The following is a 26,476-nucleotide window of genomic DNA, read 5'->3' on the forward strand; positions in this document are numbered from 1 at the left end:
CAAGACTCCATGCATGGCTTTGACCTAAGAAGTTGGAATAGCGATCTACTGTCGCTGAACACAAGCTGAAGGGCTAGTGGGAGTCGAAAGGCCCTCTACAGCGAGGATTTCTGGATGCATCAAGTCTTCTTGTGTGTATTTCTATATATTAATATAATATATGCACAGTGCGCTCTCTCGCAGGTAATTCGGTACAGACATGGCGTATCCCAGGCATGCACTGCTGCATTGTATACCCAATATACCACACCGGCTGTGCGAGACCCGAGACTGCGGCAGCCACGGTAGAAGGCTTTTGGAAACAGATTGAAGGGAACTGTATGCTGTCCTCGGATTTTCTGGTCCGCGAGACAACGCCGATGCTGTGGGAAGGCAGACACCCTGGTGGATCACAGCAGCCCGGTTGAAGACCGCGTGAACTCGAATGAGCCCCCGGTGCACCTGCGCCACCGACAGACAGGATACCATCCATTCCATGTCTCATCGTATTGATGAACGGGCAGACTTTGTGTCTTATGCTTTGGGATCTCAATGCGAACACACAGCGATACGGCTTCTCCAGCCTGGTAAAGGAAGGCCTTCCTTCCGCCTCGTCAACGCCTGCAGGTTTTCCCTGTTGGTGGCTCTTTGACGTCTGTGAACCGGCGGCAGCACCTTGGTCGTTCACAGAGCCAACTGACTGAAGTTGCGCACCTGGAGAAGTGGTGTAAATACCTTGTAAATGTACGTCTGCTTGCTTGCTGTAGAGAAGTTGCTCTCATTGCCTTTCAACAGTCACCCAAGGTCACCGCAGATCGCGAAGGACCGCATACAAATAGGGGGGCCCCTTCGCATTTGTGTGCCGTGTAATCACAAGGACGTTGTTCCCTTCCCTGCTCTTTAGATATTTAGCACGTACGAGCCAGATAGTGTATCCTGTCTCTTCAATCTCCGGGTCGGTCGATTGTGTGTGTGCGTGTGACAACCAAGGGCCTTTCCACCTCGTAAAGGCCCATCGAAGGACGGATTTGTGCACGCGTAGACGGTCCGTAGAGGAGTGGATATCGATCGTCAAAGCGTGGGGACGTGTCCTGCTGGGCTTGAAAGGGAGGAATGGTGCTTGCTCGCTGAGCGATAGAGGCCCGCTACGGCGCAGTCAAGGAGTCAGGTCGGTGATCGCGTCTCACAGCCGGGGGGGAGAGTCTTGCGCCCTTGGGAGAGCGGTTTGTCGACAGCTCCTCCACCACGATAGAGCGTTGCCTTCGTCACGGTCTGCAGCGCGCATCGATCGTGGTGTTGGGGAACGATAGCGTGTGTCGACGCGGGAGCTGGACTGGGCGAACAGCCCCGGACGATTTGTGGCTTTGCAGGGCCGCGGCCTCTAGCGGATGGTCAGCATCAAGCACACGGCCTCCTTCTCATTCGTAACAGCCGGAATACAGCACACCCCGCTGGCTCACTGTCCACCGCGGAGCTGCTGGTAGGGAGTAGCTGCGGGAGGAAGCGGTCAGCAACAACCGCGAGATTGGGCTCTCTCGGGGCGTGGTGTCGGTTCGAACGCAAGGGAGATCCATAGTGGCAGGGGAGACCTATCTCCCTCTGGGACACGGCGCAGTTGGGAAATCCCCAGAGTCTCCCACGGTAGAGGCCACTGCAGCCTGTTTTGGTTCTCAGCCTCGATTCCGAAGATTGACCAGGATGGCACGTGGCTGGGTTTCCCCGCGCGAGGCTGATGAGTTGGAGAATATCAGACAGAAAAAAAAACCAACGTTAGTCCATCTTATCCGCCTGCGTCGGGTCTGGGGATCGGGCTGATCTGCAGTCTCAATGCCAGAATTTCAGTTGCGTCGAACTTTATGGCCCGTCCACCACCTCATGCACGCGTGGGCCGAACACAGAGCCCGGGCAGGAATTGATTGGCGTGGCCCACCCGACGATTCGGTTCCTACCACCTCAATCTCGACGTCGATCGACCCTTCGGAACAACGGCGGTCAATCACAATCGCACAAGAGCTGGACCGGTGATGAGACAGAGTGGCTTGGAGTGCGGGAGATGCGCGTGATAAACGCTCAAAGAGGAGGAAGGGGAGGGGGGTCTACAGTGATAAGCAGAATAGATAGAACACTAGCCGTGCTATCTTCATTCCCTTGTCCTCTTGTCCTCCCCGGGCCGGCCCTTCTCTTACAGTAGTTGGACTGTGCCATTTTAGACCCGAACTCTCTCTCTGTGCTCGCGACAGACACCCTGTTCTTGTCACACAGACAGGCTCCCCCCTGATCATCTAGGGGATGTGGAAACGGAACCGCGGGTGATTAGGTTGGTCAAGGGCCGAGGTCTATAGAAATGTGATGCAGTCGTCAGCGATTCCCGTCCTTCCCCGTCTTCCCCGTCTTCCCCCCTTGTCCACGCTTCCACCCAGAGCGGCCGGGAACAGGCACGAAGTAAACAAAGGTGGCAAACGAAGGTTCGAACGACAATTCTTGTTAAAATTCTCATCAACTAACGATACAAGCGTTGGGCCCGGTAATATTCATCCGGTAAAACATTACGTTAATTCGTTCTCGGCGTAAAAGGCATGCATGTCCCCGACACCCCAGGGTGATAACAACGTTCCCGTCCCGTCGTGGTCGAATCCGCCATGACATGATTAGTCCACCATTGATTTCTTGCACCCTCCGCAGTCGAAGTCGTCAAACCTCTTCTCAAACTTCTCAGTGACGTCCGAATGGCCCGTGCCCGTTCAAGAAACCTGCCATGAAGTTAGCATCATTCTCATGCTCTGGCATGGTGCCCTCCCACCTGAATAACTGGCCACGCCAGCGAGGCAGACGAAGCTGCATCTAGCCATGGTACGGTCGGCGGTGGCGACGGTGACTGCTGAACAGGCATAGTCGGATCTGCAGGCCAAGATGCTTGTAGAACACGTGGATCCACGGTTGGCAATGGCGGTTGTGCCTCCGAGGGCGAGGCCGAGAGTGAGGGCGCGAGTTCAGGCGAAGGAAAAGGCGACTCTATCGAGGGCAGCGCCGTGTCCGGGTCAGGCAGAGGACAACGCGTCTCTATCCCTTCCATAAGCGTCTCAGGAATGGACACAGCAGTTTCCGAAGCGGCGCGCTCGGACTTCGGCGAGGGAGAGCGCACCCCAGCAACCGCTGTGGCGGGAGGGGAGGCCGGGGGTTTCGCGGACACAGCGGATGGCGACCCAGCGATGTTTTCCGGTGCTGGCGAGGGTAAAGGTGGAGCTGGCAAAGGTAATGAGGTGACCGGCGAGGCCGGCGTAGGTGGCGGCCTCCATTTGAGGACGATAGTCCCCGTCGGAGTATCCAGCCTTATAGCCCCCTTTCTATCCCTGGACTTGGGTATCCGCACCTTGGTTGGCAACCATGACGCCGAAGTGCGTGGTATCTGCTGTGAGGACTCGACAACCCACACGGCATCGAGTGGAACTATCCCCTGTTTCGTGCGTATGACATCTACAACGCATTCTGCGGAGATGACGTCCAAAGAGGTCGACAGCATCAGACCGTCCGTGGTGGACTTCTCAATGGGACGGCCTGGAGTGTGGTCGTGGAACCATGCCACCAGCAACAAGGTCGTCATCTTCTCAGCCGGGCGCATCCTTCCCAGCGTTCTGACGTCCAGGACTAGGGCCTTGGCTAGGAGGGATCGGTCGGCCTCCCAATATCGTGCCAGGACCTGGTCGTTCACATAGGCGCGGAAACGAACGCTCGTGGGTGCCGAGTCTTTTTCCTTCAACTGCTCCCAAGGAGGAAGACCGGTCGCGGCGGGGATAACCTTGTAACGCCGGCTGTGCAGCCCCGGGTGCGATTTCACCCTGTACAGGATGTCTTCTGGCTCCACAAGTGGTTCCGACGTGGGTTGTCCGGGAGCGGGAGTGGGCTCGGTAACTCTGCTCGCTTCCAGTGCTGCGATACGCTCCGAGGCGCGACGGGGTGGCTGCCGCGGGCGTTGGGGCGCCATCTTGGGGTTGGCTCAGGCCTAGAGCCACACCATGGTGCTCATCAGCGTACACGATCTGCACAGAAATCCTCATGGGCAGCGTACCGTTGCCGTAAGCGAGTGGGGTTAGGTCAACTGCGGCCTAGAAAAAGAGAAGGGTTGGGGGGCCAACGCGTGGTCTGATTGGGCCAGCACCGGCATGCATTAGTGAGAAGCTCGCTAAACAGGGGAGGAATGCTTATACCCACTGACCTGGAAATTTGAAGTATTCCTGAGCGATATTTTGGTCGGGCTTTGACAGGTGAGGGTGAGAACTGGCTGGGAGCAGAGCGGCACAGAATAACAAACAGAGAGAAAGGAAAAGAAATGGAAGAGAACCACCTGACAGCGAGAGAGCGAGAGGGCAGATAGATATATGAGGGAGGCGGAGGCCTCCGCCTCTGGTCACGGCTTCCCTGGGACTAGACGCGTTCGGACTGTGGGGCCCCGGGGGGGTGACGGCTTCGAGAAGGTGTGGTTGACCAGTAACAATGCTTGACAATCCCCGCTAGACCACTACAGGCAGTAGCGGTATGATGTCACGCGGGGTCGAGGAACGATTGGCCGAACTAAGCGCCACGGTATCCACTGGTATGTGCGCACCTTTCCTCTTCCGGAACTCTCAGCTGTGTCTTTCCCTGTTTCATTGACCGCCGGCTTTTCTCTTTTCACCACATGTTTGCGGACGTCCATCCTGTCAAGACGCGAACGGTTGACCACTGGCCGGGGAACTCCAGATAACTTACATGCAGACGACATCCCTTGCATAAAATATCAATATCGATATTTGCCGGGCCCAGTGCCGTTCGCGGATCGGCCGCTGTAACGTCGATTGATGGACGACAATGGCCGTCCAACCCCCCGACCTCTCCAGCCAAGCCTGGTCTCCTCTTCCAAACGGGCGAGGAAACCAAGAAGGCGACAAATACAATTCTCCCTCGAGTCTCGGGAAGCCGTGACCGCTCCCTTCACTGAGTCCGCAAGGCCGTCGGCGAGCACGGAGCCAGAATGGTCGCCCAGTCTGCAGCCGACACAACCTCCGCCCACAAGCTCTGGCAACCCACAACAGCAATATCCCCCTGTACCACCGAGCCATGCCAGCCACACACAACAGCCTTATGCCATGGCGTCTGGATATCCTGAGCCGCCTCAGCAATCGCCCTCTTGGGCACCTGGGCATGCTGGCAAGCCTCAACAGCCTTATAACACCCAGACTCAAGAGTCGTACGCAATAGCTCTTGGATACCCTGCTCAGGGACTGCAGCAGCCACACGATAGGCCACCCCCGCCTCCGCAGTCGTTTTTTACTTTTATTCAAGGATATGCCCAACAGAGCCAGCAGGCACGCGCGGCTTCACCCAGGTATACTGAGCACGCTCCGCAGTCGGATACCCATCCGAACCAACATCCGCATCCCATGGCACCTGTATTCCTGGATCACGCTCAGCAGCCGGGTACGGTGCCATCTGGCCATACCGATCAGGGCCAGCCCCCGCATGTTATGGCACCTAGATACGCAGGTCACGCTCAGCCTCAGCCGCCGATACATCTTCCCCCAGCACAGCAGTCGCACTTCTTACCACCAGGGAATTCAGATCATGGCCAGCAACCGTACAACAGGCCACCAGAAGCTTCTTCTCGCCACGCTCACGGAAGCCGCCTGCAGTCTTATTCGACGACACCAAATCCTGGGGCGCTGCCGCCCGCTGTACCTGGAAGCCAGCTTCAGCCGTCCTTCGTACCGGTAGCAGGCCCCTCGGGCCCACAGGGTACACCTTTGCCGAACCGCCAACCTCCAGCTTCTGGAAGTCAGGCAGCGCCGGGTCCTTCGGCAAGCAGGTCATCGCCAAGAAAGCGCTCCGCTGAGGATCCCATTCCCGAAGGAAGCAGAGGTCCTCCCCCGGCCAGGAGGCGGCGTGGAGTTGGCAGGAAGCAACCTCCCCGCCGCCCCGATATGCGTACGCAGAACGCGACCTTGCAGGCGTTTCAATCGTTCGAGAAGAAATTCAGAGACTTACAACAAAGCTACAGCGAGAAGATTGACCGAGCGGAGCGGGAACTCGAGCAACGCGAAGATGAATTCAGGAGGCGCGAGCCTGGCATGAGAGGCGAGTACCAGCACGTGTTGGAGTCCATCAGGTTGGACCACGAGAGACAACGCAAACATTGGAAGGGAGAGTTGCAGACGCATGAGCGAAAGTGGAATCATGTGGTCCAGCATGAGGACTTGTTATGGCGAACGGCCTATGCGGAGCTGGACCGGATATGGGATATGTGGCTCAATGGTTACACCGAAGGCCAAGTCTCGAAAGAACTTGCCGAATACAGCTTCGAGCTGGACAGAGCGACCTGGTACTTGGGTGCAATCCCTGGAGATGAATTATGGCGGCGTATGCCTACAGAGCGGGCGGGAGTTCGTCCATCGCAGCCACAGCGACCGCCCCAGCCACAGAAACAGCCACAACATCAACCTCCGCCACACCAGCAGCCACAACCTCAACCTCAACCTCAACCTCAACATCAATATCAACCTCCGCCGCAGCCACCTACCTCTGGCACTGCACCGCCATCACCAGAAAATCCGAACCCAGCATTGACACCAACGACGACACCACCATCAGGATATTCGCTTGCCTCAGCGTCGATGCCGCCTCCCCCGCGTCCTTCGAGTACCACAACATCAATGCCGCCTCCCCCTCGTCCTTCGCGTACCACAACCTCAATGCCACCGCTCCCTCGCCCTTCTAACACCACTCCGCCGATTCCCACCCCCAACCACCCTTCTGACGCAGCAAGAACAATGTCACTACCGTCACGCCCGAGAAGACCACCGATAGTGCCACCGCCACCACTCCCCTACATTGAATTCCCCCCGTCACCGCCGCCTGAGCCAGGAATTACACTGCTGCCACCGCTGCGCCCGAACATAAGAACGGCAATGCCGCCATCCCCTCCTCCTGACAAGGCAACAACAACGACGCCTCCACCTGTGCTCCCTGACATAGGATTCGCAAGGCCCTCGCTGCCGCATCCAAATGCAACGGCGGCACTGATATCGCCACGACAGCCTTATTTAAAGACGGTGGCGCCTCCAACGCAGTTTCCTCACGGTGCGGTGAAGATGCCGGAGACGCCAGACCGTCTCAAACTCAGGGTGGTGGCGCCGGAGGGAGAGGATGATAGAGCACCGGCAATGCCGCCGCAGCCACATCCCCATCCTCACAGGGCAACGGAGATATCCCAGCAGCCACGTCTCCTGGGACCAAGAACAATCTCCCCAGAACTTCATCCTCCCAGACCCATAACGATATCCCCAGAACCCGATCCTCACGTAGCATCGACGATTTCACCGCAGATACATCCCTACAGGCCATTGGGAATCCCATCACTGCTGGGTCCCCAGCTACCTCTCATCACAAAAGCCATAACAGCGACACAGCCATCGCACGAAGATCCGTCTAGGCCACCGGAAAACCCACCACCGCTTCCTCCACATATAGCCGCAGCGATAGCAGCGTTAAAGACACCACAGCAAGATCTATACAGCTCATCAGAACCAAGCCCTTATACATCAATGGCGATGCCGCAGCCGTTGCAACCGGGCAGCTTCTACAGAACAAGGGTGGTAACGTCGATATCGCCGTCGCCCTCGCCACCACTAACATGGTCATTGTCACCGGAACCAGGACCAGCAACAGCACGAGCTCCGGTACCAGAACCATCACCCTCACCTTCTCCACCACTGCCACCACCACGACGTCTCACAATGGTAGAGTTGGAGCCAGCCACGGATGCGGAGGAGGAAAACGGCAAGGACAAGGGAAAGGGAACAGGCAACGCTCAACATACGGGCGAAGCTACGAGCAAAGGTAAGGAAAGGGCAACCACACCACCTGGATTCATGGCTCGACGGGGTGGCATGGATAATGATGATGATGATGATAACGATGACGACTCATACCTCCGCGATGTTACCCGCGTCGGATATTGACAGTGGTGGTTATTGTGCTGTTTTTCTGACGACGTGACGAATCTGATGACTGTTCCTTCAGCGACATTGAATCTACCTATTCTTCCGAGCCGCTGAATATCCAGGGATCTGGACTTGGAACGAATGCCGTGTCTTTGTAGCGATGTGACGAAGCCCCGGTGCAGTACGCCAGCATGGCATAATACCAAGTACGAACTCTGCCGAGAGCCCCCCGGTCTCGGCCTCTTCTTTTCTGCTTTCCTCGCTTCCCGAATTGCCATCGCCAAGTGATAACCGGACCATTCGCTTCGCCTGCCTCTTTTTCCCGATACGACACTCGACAGGCAAAATCATCCCGCGTATCCGCGCGCCGATGCAGACTGCCAACGACAGCATATAGCAAGAATGTTACTTTATCGGAAGTTGTGAATGTGTCCCTGTGCGTGACCGGAGGGATTCCCCGGAAAGACGGGAGGGGGTTTCTGATTGGCTCGAGACTCTTCACTCGTCCCCCATCAAACCCTTCATCTGCCCGCATCTCGGTCGGATTTCGATACCACCTCGTGAAATGGGGATTGCTCGATAGCACTAAGCTAGGCGCACCTCATGAGACCAGCTACGGGTCCGGGGGCGGCGTGGATCAAAAGTTACAAGCACGGAAAGGATTCCCCGCGCCGCGGCTGAGTCATGGCGGCCGAGCGGCGGTTGGTTGGGCATCTCTGGGTACAGCCCGTGGCAGCTTATCGATAAGTGAGTGAGTGACTCGCACTCACGAAAATGTATGTACAGGTAAGTTGACGAAAGTTGGGCGACACGCTTGCTTCGGCGGGGGCGGCAGGGCCCCGTTGGACAAGCCTGTGGTACCTAAATCACCGCCCCCGCCCCGCCCCCCGATCTTCGATTTTAGACGATAATTCGACAAATGCGACACACCGTTACACCCCGAAACCGGCTTCTTTTTACGGACGTGCCGGCGTGCCTGTACACACGCATCCATCCATCCCCTCCCCGGGGTTCCCTTCAATCGGTGCTTGTCGTCGTCGTCGCCGCCATATAGCATTGTAGTAATATATTAGTGCCTGATAATATTTTGTCTCCTGCGTTTTTTGTGGGATTGTATATTGGGCTTGGGGAATTATCCTCACATAAATTTTGGGGGGGATGAAAGCGAGATACTACTCGAGTTGTTCGGGATGTTGGTGGTGGTGGTGGTGGTGGTGGTGGTTGTTTTAGGTTTCCATCCCAGGGCTAGTGGGCCGCAATAGGTGGCGTATGAGCGTCTAGAAAACACCCCACCACCCCCCCAAAATCCCCAGTTCCGGGCGCCCAGTCCACCCCCAATCCAGCCTAGTAGCCTAGTGAGGTGCCCGTAGTGGTGCACTTCGGGTGCCTATAGTAGTGAACTCTAGGTAGCCGTAGTAGTGTACTTTAGGTACGCCCCGGGGGACGGACGCACAGACAACCACCCTTTCCTCCCTTCCCCTCCCGTGACTCTGGATCCACGCTGCCAGCCAGAAGTTACGCAGGAAGACTCAACTCAATGACGACGTCGCGTTGCCTGTGTGTAAGTAATGTATTTGATCGATCCATTGATTGATTGATTGATTGATTGATTGATTGATTGATATACGCCGTACACAGGGGCAATACCCACAGGAAGAAGAATAATTAACACCGGCCATCTTCCCGCCGGTGGACATAATCATAATAATAACAATAATAATCACTTGGCTCGTGATCACAATTCGCATGCTGGCCTGGCCTGGTCTGGAAAATGAGACCCTCCCTCATGGATGAACCACACTCGCTCGCTCACTAACTAATTAACTAACCAGTCGACCTGGGTGATATAGAGCGGGAAGACAGAGAGAGACACAGGAAGGAGACATTGAGCAACCCACCATCACCACCACCGAACCGTCCGGGCTGGCTTGCTCTGCCACTTGCCTCCTTCCTCCTCATGACCATCCGCCCGTGCACCCCGCCGACCGACCGAAAGACGAGTTTGTTGTCACAACATGTGCGTGTATATGTGCGTGTGTGTGTGTGTGTGTGTATGGAGTGCTTGTCCCTGGAATTCTGCCTTGAATTCCCTTATCTTGTCCTCTCGGCAGGCAAGCAAGCAAGTACTTTTCCTTTCTCTCTTTTCCCCGGGGTGGATTGTTTTCCTTTCCCTTCTGTCCCTGCACTTCTCCCTCAAGTCTCTCACTCGGGAAGAGTGCAGATAGATAGAGAGATAGATAGATAGGCCGGGAGGTAGGCATAGAAGATGGGTGGGCCTGCTCTAGTGGTGGTGGGCTCGTTTCTTTAGGACACCGCCGACTTTCTTCAACTTGGGGATGCGGATGCCACGGAGGCGGGCGGCGAGGGGGTGGCTCTGGTCTTCCATCAACATCCTGGTTTGCAGAGAGATCCGAAGCAATTAGCATACACTGACTCACAGACTGAAGTAGGTAGGTGGATGGGGAGCGCTCCCGCAGCCGCAGCACACACTTACCGTATGTCGAGGTCGTCTCTGATTTCGAAGTTGTGCGCCTCAAACTCGCACCAGGTGAAGAACTGGATGGCCTTGTCCCACTGTCTCTCACTCCGCTCCAGCGGCTGGTGCGACAGGTTCAGCGAAAAGGGCGCGAGCACCCCCAGGCCGACGCGGACCATGTTGTAGTGCCTGATGTAGGCCCACACGTACATGCGGCGGAGCTCGTGGTCGTCGGCGGTGGTCGCCATGGCGTACCAGACCATGACGTGCAGCATGCCCAGCGGGGTGCCCACGGAGTGCATCATCTCGCGCTGCATGGCCTCCTCGATCCTCATGCCGTAGAGGTGAGCCTGGATGCGGCGGCGGGCCCCGGTCAAGAGCAGGTCCAGGCCCTTGTTGTGGGCGGCCAGGAATCGGATGTACAGCTCTTCCTCGTCCGTGGTGTCCTTGTAGAATTTGCGAATGCGGCTGATTTCCTTGTGGAACACCTTTCGCTCCCCGTCGATGTTGGGGTCTTTGGGAAGAACGTTGGCGGCGGGGAAAGTGACCATTTTGAGCACTGGTGAGGCTGAGGGATTTTGACGGATCGCGATAACCTAGAACGACGATGACAATGACGGGCAGAAGAAGAGAAGAAAGAGGAGAGGCTTGTTATCAGCAATTTCAGCAAGGGGGCTTGAGTGACAGATGACATGGGTATATATAGACAGTCGAGCATGTGCTGCTGCTGCTGCTGCTGGGCGAGTGGGCGAAGCGCGGACCCAGGTAACCACAACATCAGAGTGAAAAGCGGTTGACTGTGGAATGTGACGTGACAAGTGAAGCCCGAGAGGCGGCCGGCTTCTTCCTTTCCGATGGATTTTCATTACTTACCTTTTATCAATCTCTTGATCCCATGTGGTGCAGCTACTGCTGGCCTCCCTTGCGTCCAGAGCCAGTGCCAGGCGGTGAAATCCAGCCAGATGGAATTCAAGCCTCTAAGGACCGAGGGTGGGCTCCAATGATACGCCCCGATTTTTCAGCCGCATTCCCAGCACAGGCCACCATGAGGCCCCGGGTTTGGCATAAGTCGGGACTCAAGGGACGGGGAAGGCATTGACAGCTTACGGGGACACCATTTACACTTTCTCCCGTAGCGTCTTTATCTGCTAGCTTTTCCCAGGTGCTGAAAGCCAGGACTGTAAGAGAGAGAGAGAGAGAGAGAGACAGAGCGATATCAGCAAGTTCCGGCATTGTTGGCTTCTGCATGCAAGCAAAAGAAGGCGACCTGTCAGAAGTTGTTTGGGGTATCCATCTCCATGGTCCAAGCGTCCTATAGAAAGAAAAACAGGAATTGCCCCAGTGAGGCTCTACTCCATCTCCATCCTCAGATCTGGCAGCCCAACTTACTGCTCGCCTCCGCCGACCAACTTTGTACCGTCCCGTCCGTCTCTAGGCGGAGCAACGGAAAAATTTGGGATGGTGGATATGACCGGATTGGGCAAGCATCGTCCCACTCCGGCCGGCGTGGGCGAATGGCAGGCCGCGAAAGCCTAAAATGGACCCGCCCGACAACAGTACTTCCTGAAGGAGACTAGCATGTAGTTCCCCAGCACGGGTGCCCCTTGCAGCAAACCTACTGCCAGCCTCAAACTCCCAACTTCGTGTTGCAAGACCTACAGGAAGCCACACACCGCTAGAACAGTTCAGCTGGTGCCCAATTATACTGGCAATGCCCAAATCCAGGGAGATGCTCCGACCTGCAGGAAGAGGGCAAGAAAAGAGAAGATAGACGCGGCTGGAAGGGGTATATATATGGGGACTGCTCCCTTTGGACACTCCTCTTCCCCTTTTCTTCTGTTTTCTCCAGAATCCAAACCACCGTCTCCTGCTCCAGAATACGAGAAAGCCTCCCTCCTTTTCCTCCTTGTGGGTTGTTGTTCCTTGCGTCACCCTTCCGTCCCTCTTGCGAACATCCACTAACATGTCCTCCAACAGCAGCCTGACAGTGCCTCACGATGACGTCCCGTATGGCAACAAGCCGCGGCGCCCTCAAACCCTATGCACGGCCGGTCAACCGTTGCGGACGTTCCATGACCACCCGCGGAGCGTCCAATCGAAGCGTCATCCGCGAGCTCAAGGACCTCAATAAACAGCTCGTGAGCCTCGTGGGTCTCGTGGGCGCCGCCGTCGATGCGGTCGATCAGATTCGTACCGTGAACGGACAGCGTGAGGACATGCGTTGTGCGGTGGCAACGGCAATGCCAGCCCGCCCGGCGTGCCAAACACGCCCCCCTGAAGATCCGGAAGAAAATGACCTCCCCGTTGACGAGAAGGTCCGTTGGCTGCCCCCCGGGAACACGCCGTCGCTCATCTACCTGGGTCGGGCTCTTGACCAGAACGACTTGACCGTCGTGCACTCGTGGTACCGGCGCCTCGAGAGCCGCGTCCGGAACCATGCCCGCTACAGTATTGTGGAATACCACCGCCTGCTGGGCAACCGCAATCGCGTCGAGATCCGTGAGTCTCTGCCGCACGGCTTCCTCGACGGCTGGGTGCGAACCCACTGGGATGACGCATTCTCGTACTATGCCCCGGCGGTGCCGGCCGCAGCGTGGCCCGTGCAACTCAAACTGCACATCAATCCGAGCCAATATATCTTCATCGTCGCTATCGTGTTCGATGACAACGTCGGCCCTCGTCCATGTCAAGACCCCAATATCTTGCAGGCCTTCTATGTGAGTTGGAGCATGCCATGCCATGCCATGCCATGCCCCCTTCACGATGGGTGTACACCGCTGACCCGTGTTCCCCCAACAGCCGGCCAACGTCACCACCATGCTTGATTTGTCGTCCCTCTTCTGGGAAAAAGCTCAACTGCTTTCCCAGACTCGCGACCTGGACAAGTATGCTGGCGCCATTCTCGAAATCAGCACCGAGTTCCGCACGCAATGGGACGAGGCCAGCAGCGACCTCTCCGACCGCATCTACGATGCCCCCCGTCAGAAGGCGCTGATGGACATGGTTGAACGCGAGAAGAGAGTGAGCAGAGCTGTAGTGGCCGTCGTCGAAAATCCGGCCAAGGCGGACCAGTTGTGGGAAAAGCTGGCGACCGTGGTGGACCAAGGCCGCGAGGAGTGGGCGGTGGCTTCGTACGTGCTGCGCGGAGCCATCTGCCACCAGTTGTCGAGCGCCGAATCCATCAACACCGACCCGGTGAAGATGTTTGAAGACCCATTCACCGGGGCGCTGTTGGCATAGGCCGACGAAGAGGAGGCCGGAGGCGACGCAGGCACTATTACTACTACTGCTTAGCCAACAAAGAGCGGTGCTGGGGAAGAGATGCCACCGGGGAGATCTCACTCCCCCAGGATTTAAATGGGACTTTGTGAGATAGTTTAGTATCTCGGGATTCTGAAATGCCCTGTGAGAAGGCCCGACCTGAGGGGCCCCCCAGAAGTAAATCGTAATTCTTGCAGATTCATCCTCCTCGTGACTGTGAACTTTGGTTTGGTCTGGAAAAACATGAACAAAAAAACAATTGAAAAGCAGCCTTGTGAATCATGCTGCCCGTATTCGAGCAATAGGCTTTCATGCACACCATGCACCATGCATATCCGGCACCACCACCATCACCATTTCACAAAAAATCAGTGAAAAAACACAGCTGAAGGCGCCGGGCTCGTTTTGGCAGTTCCCGATGCCCCCCATCACTCCCAGCCCGGCCCCTACTTGTCAGGTATTTTTTGTGTAGCGAGAGAGGGATGGATGCTCCCCTTCTTCGTCTTGCTTGTCCCTATTCTGGCCCATTCTCAGTCCGGAATTGAGATACAGTAGGTATGGAAAATATATTGGGCGATGTTGGTGGAGAGATCACGTGCCATTGAACCGACACACCTCAGACTAATGCTGTGCAGCCAGCGCCCTCACATTATGTTTTGGGGGCATCTGCGCTCGGAAAGTCATACAGACACGGGAGGAACTGGGGAATGTCGCTCATCGCCAATGCTGAGAGATGCACGGCATACCAGTGACATCCATGGGCAGAATTATACACATGGGACCGACCTTTGAAAGGGACCTCGCAGGGGATGTCGTGTATAGATAAGGTCTAGGGCACGTACCTCTAGCGTCGCCCGACGTCGGCGACATCACTTCCCCCCCGGAAAAGTAATGTTCTTACTGCTCTGTTTTCTAGTTACTTGATCAACTGGAGCATTGACAGCTCGCATGAAACTCGCATAGATGGTTATTTTTTCTGGATCTGTTCTGCTCTCTTCCCTTGCTTGCTTTACCCTCGTTCGTGTCTATTCCATTGCGGTCATCAGAACAACTTGTGAGTTGTTTCCCCTCCACGTTTGGTGGTAGCGAGTAGGTCGAGCCATGCATTGACAACAACGTGGGTACTGTCAACGAAACCTCGTTGATATTGATATCGACAGATAAGTGCTATGAAAGCATTTCCTACCTGTATGCCGTGCACCTTTTTGTGCCTCGCTTGTCCGCATCAGCTGGGGCGAAAAGAAAACCCGCCCTCCCCCGGGATTCAAAGGAGACAGAAAAAGGGCATGGCAGCATGTGCCGATGCCGCCAAAATGCCTGTGCCGTTTGCCAAGTTGCTGGGGAAGTCTGCCGCCACGACCAGAGGCCGTGGAGGACCAAGCCGCAGGACTCACGTCGAGGCAGACAACGCCTATGCAAGTCCAGGTACATACGTCCTCCATCCGCATGTGTTGTCTGAATTCATACATGCCATGTACTTACTGACATGTCCAGGTTGGCGTGATTACCTGCCTCCATCTCCCTCCCTCCCTCCCTCCCTCCCTCCGCGCGTCGGTCCATCGATAGGCGGGGACCTCTCGCGAACGAACAAACAAGCAAGCCAAAAGGATGATGTGGTCGGTCGGTGGGCGTTGCACGGCTTGACCTGTGTATGTGCGTTTGTGTGTGTGAGCGTTGAGCAGTGGATGGAGCTTTAAAGGGATTGGGACTGGGATTGCTGGGAATAACAGGCATAGGCATGAGCATGATGAGTATGATGGGAATTGGAACAAAAGACGGGGATTTTTCTTATATTTGGGGGTCGTTGCCTGGTTGTAGGGCGCAGGCACAATACAAAAGTTGGAAAACAATCAGTTATCAATGAATAAATGAGCAACAACAACACCAACAACAACAACAAGGGCCGAATGACTTATGGGGAGCTAAGGATATATAGATAAAATGCCACCCGACCATATCTAGCCATGAGATAATTTGTTTTCTTTGGGAATACACCAAGGTAACCTACCTACCTACCTACCAACTTGTGGCAGACGCAAGACATTACTGTATAATGCAATAACATAAGTTTTAGGCATGGGACGTGCCTAAATTGTGGGCAAAATTAGTTAAAGGCCGTCCCTATCGAAACCGCCTAATTTTCTCCATATCGTCCTTGGAATAATTAACTTAGGTACAATAGGTACGGGATGATACCTCTTCAGCCACGGCGCATGAGTGCATTCACGTGAGGATAATTCTACTCGTGCAGGAAAACATGGGTCTTTGGATATCGTCTGGCATGAACACCCTTTCAGAAAAGAGAGAGATACGCAGAGAAAGTATCCAATGCGTATTTGCAGGAATGTATGCGTGCATTCTAGCTAGGTGTGTACAGAAATCCTGGCTTGATTGCCTTTCTTTGCGATGCTGTCTTGCCCACCAAATTCCCATGACCTTTTCCCACCTATCGATTACCAGGAGGTAGCCTATCCAGCCTCGAGTTGTTCCGAAGAGGCATGTTGTTGTTGTCCTTGTCGTCGTGTGCGTCTTGCGGCGATATTCGTGGCTTCATGGGCTGACTGGCTGAAGGGTGGCTTTAGGTGGTCGTAAGGGGGAAATAGGCGACTCTGGGGGTTGGTTTGGGCGCTCCGGGGGGGCATGCCCAGCACCCCCCAGCTCCACAGGCGAGGGGAACAACAACGGCAGCCTGCCTGCACTTTTACCCACAAAGTCCCACGCGTCGCCTAACAGAGAGAGGGCTGACGACCTTCCGAGGTAGATTGTTGTTGTTTGATCGATGAGTTCTTGTTGCTGGTAATGAATGTCAAATGCAGCGACACCAGCAACGCAACACCAACAATGAGAGTGCCGCTGTTTGCCATGGCCCATGTCCAGGACGTGGGACATGGTTTATGATTTCTGTTCGTTGGCTCTTTCAAAGAGCTACAATCTTCTTGCTGATAATCACGGGCGTCGGTCGATAATCGCGTTAGAACGGTTGTTTGTTCTCCTGCTCATAGTGTAATGTAAGTAGGCTCTGGATCCCGTCGCTGTTGGCGTGAGTGGATGAGACAGCGGTTGAGGATACAAACAGCAGCCTCGTTAGCCTCTCTGCTCGTTGGTGCTCTTATAATCGCCACGGGTGAGATTTCGATTCGTCCTCGGGCTCTGTGAGATAAGTCTAGCTCAGACCGGCTGACTGACCTGGATCAAGCATAGAGTTTGTGGCCCTTCTAGGACGACGAGCATGTCAGGTGGTCAGGCATCGGGTGTGCATCCATCCTGCGGACGGCACGGTGGACACAGGGCTTCAACTTGGATAGACTGAGCAGGAAATGTGGTTTCGTCGCCGTCGCAGAGACTCACTCCCTCTCTCTCCACAGCCTCGCGCGGCGACGGCGACAGTGGTGAGAAACAATAGATACCGTCGATTTATTCCGACAGCCCCGAGGAGTTCCATGTCTTGGGTGACTGGCGCAGATATCCAACACCGGAGGTGCATGGGTAGAATAGAGGCCTATTGGAGAGAAAAAGAGAGGGAGAGAGGGAGGGGGATAGGGACACTCCTTGGATTCACTCCCACGGCATAGCCATGGTCCTTCGTTATTGGCAGTACAGTGAGTGAGTGAGTGAGTAAGCGACTCCTCAAGACTCTTAGTAAACGAAAGAAGGGCGGACAGGCTCAATTGTGCCTCACTTGGACCTGACAGCGTTTTCTGTATAAGTCGGGAAAATGTAAGGCCAATTGCAACTCGAAGAACACAAGAACGTAATGAACCCTGATATCAACATTCGTAATCATCACGTCGTCAACCCTGTCGCCACGAGGAATGCCATTCTCCTCCGTCGCTGACCGTAGTCACTCGTTTTCGAACCTGAACTCCCCCTCTTCACCGTGCTCCTCGACTTCGTGCTCGATCACCCTCTCAATCTCGCTGGCAATGTTGAGCACCCAATGGTCCCTCTCTGCCCGACTGCGGCATTTGAACACCATCGGTCGTCCCAACACCCCCAGCTGCCCGACTCGACGAAGCGTCGCCCTGGTACGCCCGCCACCGCTGCGACTAGGGCCCGGAGCTGCATTCTCTGCCGCCGTGGCTGTTCGGAACCAGCTCTTCTTCCTGTTCTGCCACACCACAAAACACGTCATGATGTCAACGTCCGCGCTGGTCCAGCCATCCTCCAGGTACACGCGCGGGAGACTCGCCAGCCCCGGGTGGTTGGCGTCGAAAGTCCGGTTCTCGTACAGCAGCTCTTCCCCAACAATTAGACCACTGTAGACGTAGCAATCTTTCAGGTCCACGGCCTGCTGTTTCTCTTGGTGGACGAATTTGATGGGCTGCCCAGTCCTTTTTCTCACCGCCGACTGGAAAATGAGCATCTGGCCCCCAGTAAGGATGACCTGGCACCGGTGAAAAGTTGCCCGTCGGCGTGTTTTGAGAAACACCGATCCGGACATGGTGATGCTGCGGCAGCTGCTGATGGCGCACATGTTGTACAACTCCGGACTCGCCTGGCTGCGGCTCACTTCCCATTTCTTCGCAAACTGGCCGATGATGGCTTCCATTTCTTCGTCCACAGAAAGCTGCTCGAGATTGGCTTGTCGCACCGCCTTGAACGTTCTCATTTCCGCCGCTGTGCGCAGCTTCCAGTATCTGACCAATTCTCTCAGCCGGCGGATCCATTCGTCGCGCGTGTCCTTCGAGTAGGCTTGTAGGCGAACCACCAGCCCGTTCTGGAGCACGAGTTCAAAGATGCGATCGTCGTCGATCTCTTGCGTGGACCCGTCCTCTCGCCGACTGTCGGCAACCTCCTGGTGAAAATCCACGTCCGAGCTCGACCCGGAGCCCAGGACTTCGTCGGCGAGAGTAGCGCCCCGTTTCATGGTGCGCACGTGCTGGATGTTGCACATGTGGATGTATCCGTCCGCCTCCAGGATGTTGGTCACATTCCGGCGAGCCTCTTCGATGGCGGCCCGGTCGTGACTCTGCAAAGTCGCCGGGTTGCCGGAGGACAGCCACGAAATCTTGCCATTATCCAATTTGTATGGTTCGATGTCGTACATCAACGGGGAATGCTCCACGATCTCGTGGGAGGAAGGAACACCCCCTCCGCTAGTGGTTGCGAGTTGCGGCGGATGTGGCGGTGTCGCTTTCGCCGGACGATTGAACATCAAAAACTGGTTCTGCGACGAGAAAAACAGACGCTTGAAGAATGCTTTCCCCAACTTGGTGTGTACTCCTTTCTGAGACGTCAATCGAATCAAGAACCCTTCAACGGGGGGCGGCTCGTCGTAGACCTTGTCGCGTCGGTCATACGTAGATGTGGCGTAGTGCAATTTCGGGCGCAGTTCCAGATCGTGTGACCGGGCCATGGCCATCGACCCATACATGTGTTGCTCGTTGATGCCGTGCACCCATTCAAGCCGGTCGTATCTCTTCCACGCCAGACCCATTTGAACCGTCTCGCTCCATTCTTTCAAGACCTGCGACCACTCGCCATCTAGTTCCAACATGGAGATGCTCTCGGAAATGATCCTCCCGGCAACGGCTTTCTCCGCCGCGACGGTTCGCACCAGGGCGGTCTCCTCGTCTGCGGCATCGGTGGCAGCGATCTCCAGTTCTTCAAACGGCCTCTCCAGCCGCACGGTAACATCAAGATCCGGGACAATGACTTCGAGGGAGAACGGCCGTTCCCAGCCGAGGATGTCTCGGAGAAAGGTGTACCACTCTACAGAGTGTCCCTGCGAACGTGGCCGCACCACCATGATTCTCGTGCCTTTTTTGTACGGATGCCAGATGACCACGGTCTTGTCGAGGGATGAGTACAGATTGACTTTCGTCGTCTTGGGATCAAGTCTGATCTCATGCCGTGGCTTCTTTTTTGTCGAGCCATTGTCAATCTCTGGGATGACTCGGGTTTTGTAGACTTGCAGCCTGTAGTCATCGACATCCTGCGCTTTGCTCTTTCTCACCACGACGATGAACTCCCGCCACTTGTCGAGCAATCTGGTCCCGATCTTGAAGCTCTCATTCTCATCAAACTCTTCCGGCACTTGCTGGAGAGTCATCTCCACTCGGACCAGCATGCGTTCCATTTTGACCACAGTTCCTTCTTGTAGAGTATTGCGTCTCAACCGCCGGTTGGCGACATGCTCTTGTACCCGAAATGCTTTGTTGACCACCTTTTGCTGGCCGCGTTGAACTCCTTCCGAGACCTTGAATCTGACACCGGTGCTCACACGGCCCAAGCGATAATCTTGGACTTCAGACAGAGGGGCAGGTTCATGGCGCTGCAGGGACTTTGCGGACGCTTCGGGACTGCGACGGTCGGCGGAGAGGAGGGCAGTACTGGAGCCAGTTTCCAGATCGTTGCCAGTGGAAGTCGAGGGCTGCAGGAACTTTCTGCTAAACTTTTGCCCGGTATGATCGTCATTGTGCTCTGAGGGTTGCTGGTCAGTCGGGTCTGCGAAAGGATTTTCGTCGGCAACCTGGTCAGATTCGGGGTTTGGCGACTTGGCGATTTGCATTGTGCTCGGTCCCGGTCTGATGGTGTCGCTGGAGTCGTCCGGACTTAGGTCTCGACCGACGGGGGTCCCGAGGGTGCGGCTGAGATTGCCTGACACATCGACTGTAGCCACTGGAGCGAGCTCTCTTGTTTGGACTGGTGGTTCCCAGTCATCTTGTTCTACGTCGTCCGCGTAGCCTGCGCTTGAATCTTGTTCGAATACATTTTCAGGCTGAGGGAAGCCAAAGGTCATCCGAGCGGCTGTCGAAGGGCCTTCAAGACCAGACAACGTCCTATGTCGACGGTCTTGCTCGGTGGCGGCGCGGAAGCTTGCCCTTCGAGAAGAATATGTGTTGAGCTGCAGTCTTCGCCGATACCACTCTTTTCGGTGGCTGTTGAGCCAGCCCTCCGGGACAGGACCGATGAAGAAACGGTGGGAGGTCACATAAATGTGCTCAGGAAGGGCATGTTTCAGGCGGTGGGCAGTGTACGAGTTGGGGTCAAGAGCTTCGAAGTCTGAGGCGTTCGTGGTCACACGGGAGGTCGACATCTTCGTACCACAATACAGGATAGCAGCATAGTCTTGTAAGGTATATTCGTTGGCATATGAGAGGATGTAAAACGACTCCTCCAGGGAGTTTCGACAAAAGACGGCGTGGACAGTAAGTAAGTAGACTGCGCCTCTTGACCCTTCGACGCGTTGCGCAGCCAAAATCAAAATCTGGGAATTCAATGACGTCAAGCGTGTTTTTGGATGTTTGCTGTGTTTGCCATGTTTGCACCCCGCCGCCGCCCGAACGCCATTGGCATGCGCCCTGCGCCCCCTCGACAAGTCTTCACCGTCATTTGCATCTTCCATGCTCACCATCCCTTCGTATACTCTCTACCGAGCAGAATTATATCTCACCTGTTAGCCATGTCCGGCGCCCAGATCCCACCAGGCAAAACCTGGTTTGACACCCACAAAGTGCACTTCGACGACGTCCCCCTTTCCGACGACGGTGGCATTTCCACTGTCGAATTCCTCGATGCCTCCGAAGCCACCACCACCCTCTTCGATCTCCTGGGCTCCGTTGCCTTTACGCCTGTGAAAAACGACATGATGGGCAATGTGACAAAGATTCGGGATCGCTACAAAGCTGCCCCTGAGGGCTCAGCTACAGTCCAACAGCTCGTCAAGACAGAATTGGCCTCAAAATCCCACAAAGCCACCGAAGGGTTGGTATGGCTGACTCGTGGTCTGGATTTCACAGCACAGGCTCTCCGGTCGGACCTCACCACCAACGCCTCTGTCAAGGCTGTGGAACCAAAGCCCAACAAGGAGCTCGCCGATGGATTTCGAGCAAGCTACAAGAACACTCTGGCTCCTCATCACGGCTTATTGATCAAGCCCCTCTTCAGTGCCGCCATGAGTGCCACCCCCTACCGGAAAGACTTCTACGTGCGATTGGGAGGCGAGGGGACAGACCCAGAGACCACAAGGGAGGCGCTGGAGAAATGGGTGGCAGCGTTGGAGAAGAGAGTGAGCATTCTGAAGGCCTTTTTGGCCAGCAAAGAGGCGAAGTGGTGAACCACAGGGTTACCCATCATAACACATTGGAACAAGGGAAATTGGCAAAGTATTTGTTCTGGGGGAGGGGTACATCACATCCTGGCTAGTTTGTCTCAGAGGTGCTACATTAGCAGCAGACAGAGTCACAGGCTTCATGAGCAGGGGTGTTGCATGACGACAGATTTTTCCACCACCTGTACCTCGTTTACTGCCCAGTGAATGTAGCCTGCGTGGCCGAGGACGACCATGTCAACGTTGTTTGCTCAACCTGAGTTTCCCCGGTCGGATCGCCACACCTGCCCAACCAGGATGGCGCGCAACTTCCCCGCGCGGTCTGCAACTGCGTCTTCGCAAACTGCGGATTTACTCACAAACTGCGTGACATTCAATCGCAGCAACTGCCACCCACTTCTTCTTCCTCGTCTTCAAATTCCATGCTTCGTTCAATTCTCACTTCTTCTTTTCTCTCTCTCCGTCACCTCCCTTTTATTGTTCCATCAGTCAGAACTCTCTCGCTCTCTCTTCGTCTTCCAGGTCAAGCAGACGCCTGCCAGGCTTCTTGCTTTACCAGCCAGGTAACCTGTTCTATTCCTCATCATTTTCTTTGGTCCGCTCCTTTGTCGTTCGTGCTCGTGTTCACAACATGCAGGCATCCACCATGACGTTTGCTCCTCTATCCTCTGCAAACCCTCTTCTCCTCCAAGATATCCCAACTCTCTCGGTCCTCTATGCCCGCGGCCAACTTCATCCCAACACTGAGGGGATTGACCTCCCTGTCCCAGACCAAGTTCTAAATGACAAAATATGTGCGGTTCAAGCCGATATTACTACCATTAAGACGGATGCCATAGTCAATGCCGCGAACCGTTACCTCCGTCCAGGAAGCGGTGTCAACGGATCCATCCAGCGTGCAGCTGGTCCTGAGTTGGCGGAAGAGTGTTCCACCTTGGGAACCTGTCCTACTGGCTCCGCAAGAATCACAAATGGCTACAATCTTCCCGCCACCAAAGTTATCCACGCGGTTGGTCCAGTGTTTAGGGATCATCAACTTTCGGAACCACTGCTGCGTAGTGCATACCGGTCGGCGCTCAACGTGGCTGTTGACAATGGTTGTCGCACCGTTGCCTTCCCCGCAATTTCCACCGGTATCTTCGGTTATCCTGGTCAGGACGCCGCAGAATGTGCCATTTCAGAGGTTCGTGCGTTCCTCGAAGGACCAAAAGGTTCGCTGCTTGACAAGGTCATCTTTTGCCTCTTCGTCCACAATGACGTGGTCCTGTACTCCCGTCAACTGCCGTAAGTGTCCTGACCTCTCCAGGCGCGAGACTTTGCTGACTTGTGCAAGCATCTTCTTCCCACCCACCGACCTCGACTTGTCCCATGGAGGTGAGTATGGTTTTGATACAGTTGACCGCAACAAAGAGAACAACGAGCCAACCAATGGACAGAACGCCTTGGAGCCTGAAGATGCTGAGACAAGCCCGGTGAGGCGTCAATTCACCCGATCAGAAATATCCCGACTTCAGCTCGATGGGGCGAATGATGAGCCTGCACATGCTGAAGGAAACAACATGGTCGACGACAAGAAGGACGCCAGCTTACAGACTAACGACGTAGGACCATCAGGCAAGGTGAGCACCAAGTTCTGCACCAGTAGCACCTTCTCAGTCACTAACGCAGGATGAGGCTAGGGAATGTGACCATCGACGCCTTGCAATCCACGACGGTGCCTCTTCAAATGGGCTTTGGCCAAGCGGAGCTCTTGTGTGTGAAGACTGCGGAGCCATCATGCAGAACCCTAGCAAAGACATTCACACTCCTCCTCCCCGCCGGATTCCTCGGGTCTGAACGCGAGCACAAAGATCAAACATGAGAAACAGTGAGGCCGCAGGCAAAAAAATACATGGAAATCCCCCAAACAAGAGACAAGACAGATAAGCACAGAAGATTAAGGAGACACATTGATACTGGCGACATTGCAGTCTCTCTCTCTCTCTCTTTCTCTCTCTCTCTTAGCGGGTGGCGTTGGTGCAGAAGCTGGACGGGCGCATGGACTGTGTTGTACACTAATGCTCTTCGGAAATGTACATGAATGGTAATGGCGGATGGCGCTGCTGGCCGAGCCAGATCCTGTTGAGATAAATCCCTCAGCACGAGCCTCCACATTGAGTCCTCATGATGATTGAGGCAGGGTGTTATGAATAAACCGTTCAGTCTGGGGACCTCTGTTCGTATTCCTTGATGCTCTCAACCCGTTGTGCACTAGACATGTTCATTTTCCTTTTGTTGTCGACGACAATGTTGTCCACGGGACGGATATACACGCGTACGGGGTATATACGAAACTCACCCAATGCTTTATTTACCCCCAGCAAAGAATTCCCGATCCTTGCCTAATCGCAGGATCTCCTCGCACACTTTCGCCGTCACCTCGTCGGTACCCGCCTGGCCACCCAGATCTCTCGTCTTGACGCCCCTCTCCAAGACGGCCTCGACGGCGGCCATGAGCATGTCGGCGGCTTCAGGTTGGCCCAACCACCGCACCATCTCGGCACACGTCCAAAAAGTGCCGACGGGGTTGGCGACGCCCTGGCCGGCAATATCCCAGGCAGAGCCGTGGATGGGCTCGAACATGCTGGGGTTCTGGCGGGTCGGGTCCAGGTTGCTGGTGGGTGCGATGCCGATGGAGCCGGCGAGGGCGGCGGCCAGATCGGACAGGATGTCGGCGTGCAGGTTTGTGGCGACGACGGTGTCGATAGTCTCGGGCTGGAGGGTCATGCGGCATGTCATGGCGTCGACAAGCATCTTGTCGGCGCGCACGTCGGGAAATTCACGTGCCACGGCGTCGTTGACCTCGTCCCACAGCACCATACCGTTGCGCTGGGCGTTGGACTTGGTCACGAAGGTCAGCGTCTTGCGAGGGCGCGAGCGTGCCGTCTCGTACGCGAACCGCAGGAGGCGCTCGCAGCCATGGCGCGTGAAGACGCTGACTTCGGTCCCCACCTCCCACGGCTGGGAGACGTGCGAGCGGCCTCCGTGGCCGGCGTACTCGCCTTCACTGTTCTCACGGATCTACCTCGTACAAAGTGGTTTTAGAACACACAATACCATAACAAAAAAGGCCGGGGGGGGGAACATATATATGCATAACTTACAATGACCCAATCCAACTTCTTCGCATTCTCCTGACTACCCTGACACGCAGAGAGCGGCGACGTAACCCCCCGTAAGATGCGGGTCGGCCGCACGTTGGCGAACTGCTGCAAGGGCTGGCAGATGGCGAGGCGCAGGCCCCAGAGCGAGACGTGGTCGGGCACGCGGCGGTCACCAACGGCGCCGAACAGGATGGCGTCGAATCCCCGGCGCAGGGCGTCGAGGCCCCCCTCGGGCACGTACCGGCCCGTCTTGAGGTAGGTGTCGCTGGACCAGTCGAAGTGGGTGATGGCGAAGGTGAACTTGGACGCGAAGGCCTGGGAGAGCGTGTGCAGGACTTGGATGCCCGCCGAGATCACCTCGGGCCCGATCCCGTCGGCGGGGATGGAGGCGATCTTGTATTCTGTGGAAGACGGTGGTCCTGGATTGGAGCCCATGGTTTATTGTTGTGTTTGTATATAGTTATACGGAGATGAGGTAGATAGATATATCAGGGGAGGTGTTTTGTCTGGAAAAAGTGAAGATTGGATTGTCGTGAAGTGTGTGATATTTGTGCTCCTCCATTGAGATGTGTATAGAATATATATGACTATATATTGTCCGAGTATCGGCTTCACCCGGACATTCTCCGTCTTCCCGTCGGGCCAAATCACACCACGGCCTCCAATGCCGTTCATTTGCCACAGCTGCAACCGAACAACAAATAACACAAGGGCAAATCAATTTTGGGGGGCGAGAGACGCATCTTGTCCCATTAATGCTCATCATCAATTCTCTTCTGCTGGTGGGTTTGATTTATCGTGTTGTGTATTTTCAGTCAGACGAAAAAATAAACCCGACATGTACGGCGTTGTGTGTTTGTGCGCCACGAAAAAGTCCCCAGTCAGACAGAAAGTAAGAAAGAAGCATGGAAAAAGGAAAACCAAAGAAAAAGAATGAATGGAGATTTATGCTTTCATCCACCACCACAACCACCACGTATTATTTATTTATTTAATGCGACAACCTCTCCACCCACTCGGCCGCACTGAGCACCTCGGCCTGCTTCGCAATGACCTTGATCGCCGCCTCGTGCATGTCTTGTTCCGTGTCCCTGCACAGATCCGCCAGCACCACCAGCCGGTAATCCATGTCCGCGCCCTGCCGCACCGTCGACATGACCACGCCGCTGGTGCTGAGCCCGGCGATCACCAGCGTCTCGACCCCGAGACTGCGCAGCACCAGGTCCAGGTCCGTGCCGTGCAGGGCCGACACGCGCCGCTTGATCACCACGATGTCGCCGTCGTGCGGCGCCACGCTGGCGTGGATCTGCGTCGACGCGGAGCTCTCGCTGAATGACGTCCCGCCGGCGGCTTTGGCGCCCGCCAGCAATGCGTTGCGGGGTGACACCTCGGGCATCCCTGGCCGAAACGCCACCCGCACGTAGATGATGGGGAGGGAGGCCGCGCGGGCCGCTGCGATGGTTTGGGACAGGCGCTGCAGGAAGGATTCGGTATTCTCGGGACCTCCCTGGACGCGCTCGATGATGCCGTTTTGGATGTCACAAACCAGGAGGGCGGTGGTGGCGGCCATTGTTCTTGTTGTTGTTGTTGT

General features: G+C 55.6%; 9 protein-coding genes across 9 annotated transcripts; 4 read left to right on the forward strand and 5 right to left on the reverse strand.

Moving 5' to 3' along the window:
* Positions 1-2,752: 2,752 nt before the first annotated feature.
* AYL99_09777 (hypothetical protein) lies at positions 2,753-3,961 on the reverse strand (the record flags this gene model as incomplete). The annotated part of the gene is made up of 1 exon (XM_018841283.1): positions 2,753-3,961. One exon carries the CDS (start codon positions 3,959-3,961, stop codon positions 2,753-2,755), a length of 1,209 nt encoding a protein of 402 aa, XP_018688992.1.
* Positions 3,962-4,814: 853 nt separating this feature from the next.
* AYL99_09778 (hypothetical protein) lies at positions 4,815-7,970 on the forward strand (the record flags this gene model as incomplete). The annotated part of the gene is made up of 1 exon (XM_018841284.1): positions 4,815-7,970. The coding sequence occupies one exon, from the start codon at positions 4,815-4,817 to the stop codon at positions 7,968-7,970; it is 3,156 nt and encodes a 1,051-aa protein (XP_018688993.1).
* A 2,263-nt stretch (positions 7,971-10,233) lies between these two features.
* Positions 10,234-10,979, reverse strand: AYL99_09779 (hypothetical protein; the record flags this gene model as incomplete). The annotated part of the gene is made up of 2 exons (XM_018841285.1): positions 10,234-10,345; positions 10,447-10,979. The coding sequence occupies 2 exons, from the start codon at positions 10,977-10,979 to the stop codon at positions 10,234-10,236; spliced, it is 645 nt and encodes a 214-aa protein (XP_018688994.1).
* A 1,446-nt stretch (positions 10,980-12,425) lies between these two features.
* On the forward strand, positions 12,426-13,668 carry AYL99_09780 (hypothetical protein; the record flags this gene model as incomplete). Its single annotated transcript, XM_018841286.1, has 2 exons — positions 12,426-13,145; positions 13,228-13,668. The coding sequence occupies 2 exons, from the start codon at positions 12,426-12,428 to the stop codon at positions 13,666-13,668; spliced, it is 1,161 nt and encodes a 386-aa protein (XP_018688995.1).
* Positions 13,669-17,530: 3,862 nt separating this feature from the next.
* Positions 17,531-20,728, reverse strand: AYL99_09781 (hypothetical protein; the record flags this gene model as incomplete). The annotated part of the gene is made up of 1 exon (XM_018841287.1): positions 17,531-20,728. One exon carries the CDS (start codon positions 20,726-20,728, stop codon positions 17,531-17,533), a length of 3,198 nt encoding a protein of 1,065 aa, XP_018688996.1.
* Positions 20,729-21,094: 366 nt separating this feature from the next.
* On the forward strand, positions 21,095-21,748 carry AYL99_09782 (hypothetical protein; the record flags this gene model as incomplete). Its single annotated transcript, XM_018841288.1, has 1 exon — positions 21,095-21,748. The coding sequence occupies one exon, from the start codon at positions 21,095-21,097 to the stop codon at positions 21,746-21,748; it is 654 nt and encodes a 217-aa protein (XP_018688997.1).
* Positions 21,749-22,388: 640 nt separating this feature from the next.
* AYL99_09783 (hypothetical protein) lies at positions 22,389-23,415 on the forward strand (the record flags this gene model as incomplete). The annotated part of the gene is made up of 2 exons (XM_018841289.1): positions 22,389-23,026; positions 23,076-23,415. The coding sequence occupies 2 exons, from the start codon at positions 22,389-22,391 to the stop codon at positions 23,413-23,415; spliced, it is 978 nt and encodes a 325-aa protein (XP_018688998.1).
* A 673-nt stretch (positions 23,416-24,088) lies between these two features.
* Positions 24,089-25,320, reverse strand: AYL99_09784 (tartrate dehydrogenase; the record flags this gene model as incomplete). The annotated part of the gene is made up of 2 exons (XM_018841290.1): positions 24,089-24,802; positions 24,886-25,320. 2 exons carry the CDS (start codon positions 25,318-25,320, stop codon positions 24,089-24,091), a joined length of 1,149 nt encoding a protein of 382 aa, XP_018688999.1.
* A 556-nt stretch (positions 25,321-25,876) lies between these two features.
* AYL99_09785 (hypothetical protein) lies at positions 25,877-26,455 on the reverse strand (the record flags this gene model as incomplete). Its single annotated transcript, XM_018841291.1, has 1 exon — positions 25,877-26,455. One exon carries the CDS (start codon positions 26,453-26,455, stop codon positions 25,877-25,879), a length of 579 nt encoding a protein of 192 aa, XP_018689000.1.
* Positions 26,456-26,476: the final 21 nt, after the last annotated feature.

Source organism: Fonsecaea erecta (assembly GCF_001651985.1).
Source record: "Fonsecaea erecta strain CBS 125763 chromosome Unknown Scaff10, whole genome shotgun sequence".
NCBI classification, from domain to species: Eukaryota; Fungi; Ascomycota; class Eurotiomycetes; order Chaetothyriales; family Herpotrichiellaceae; genus Fonsecaea; species Fonsecaea erecta.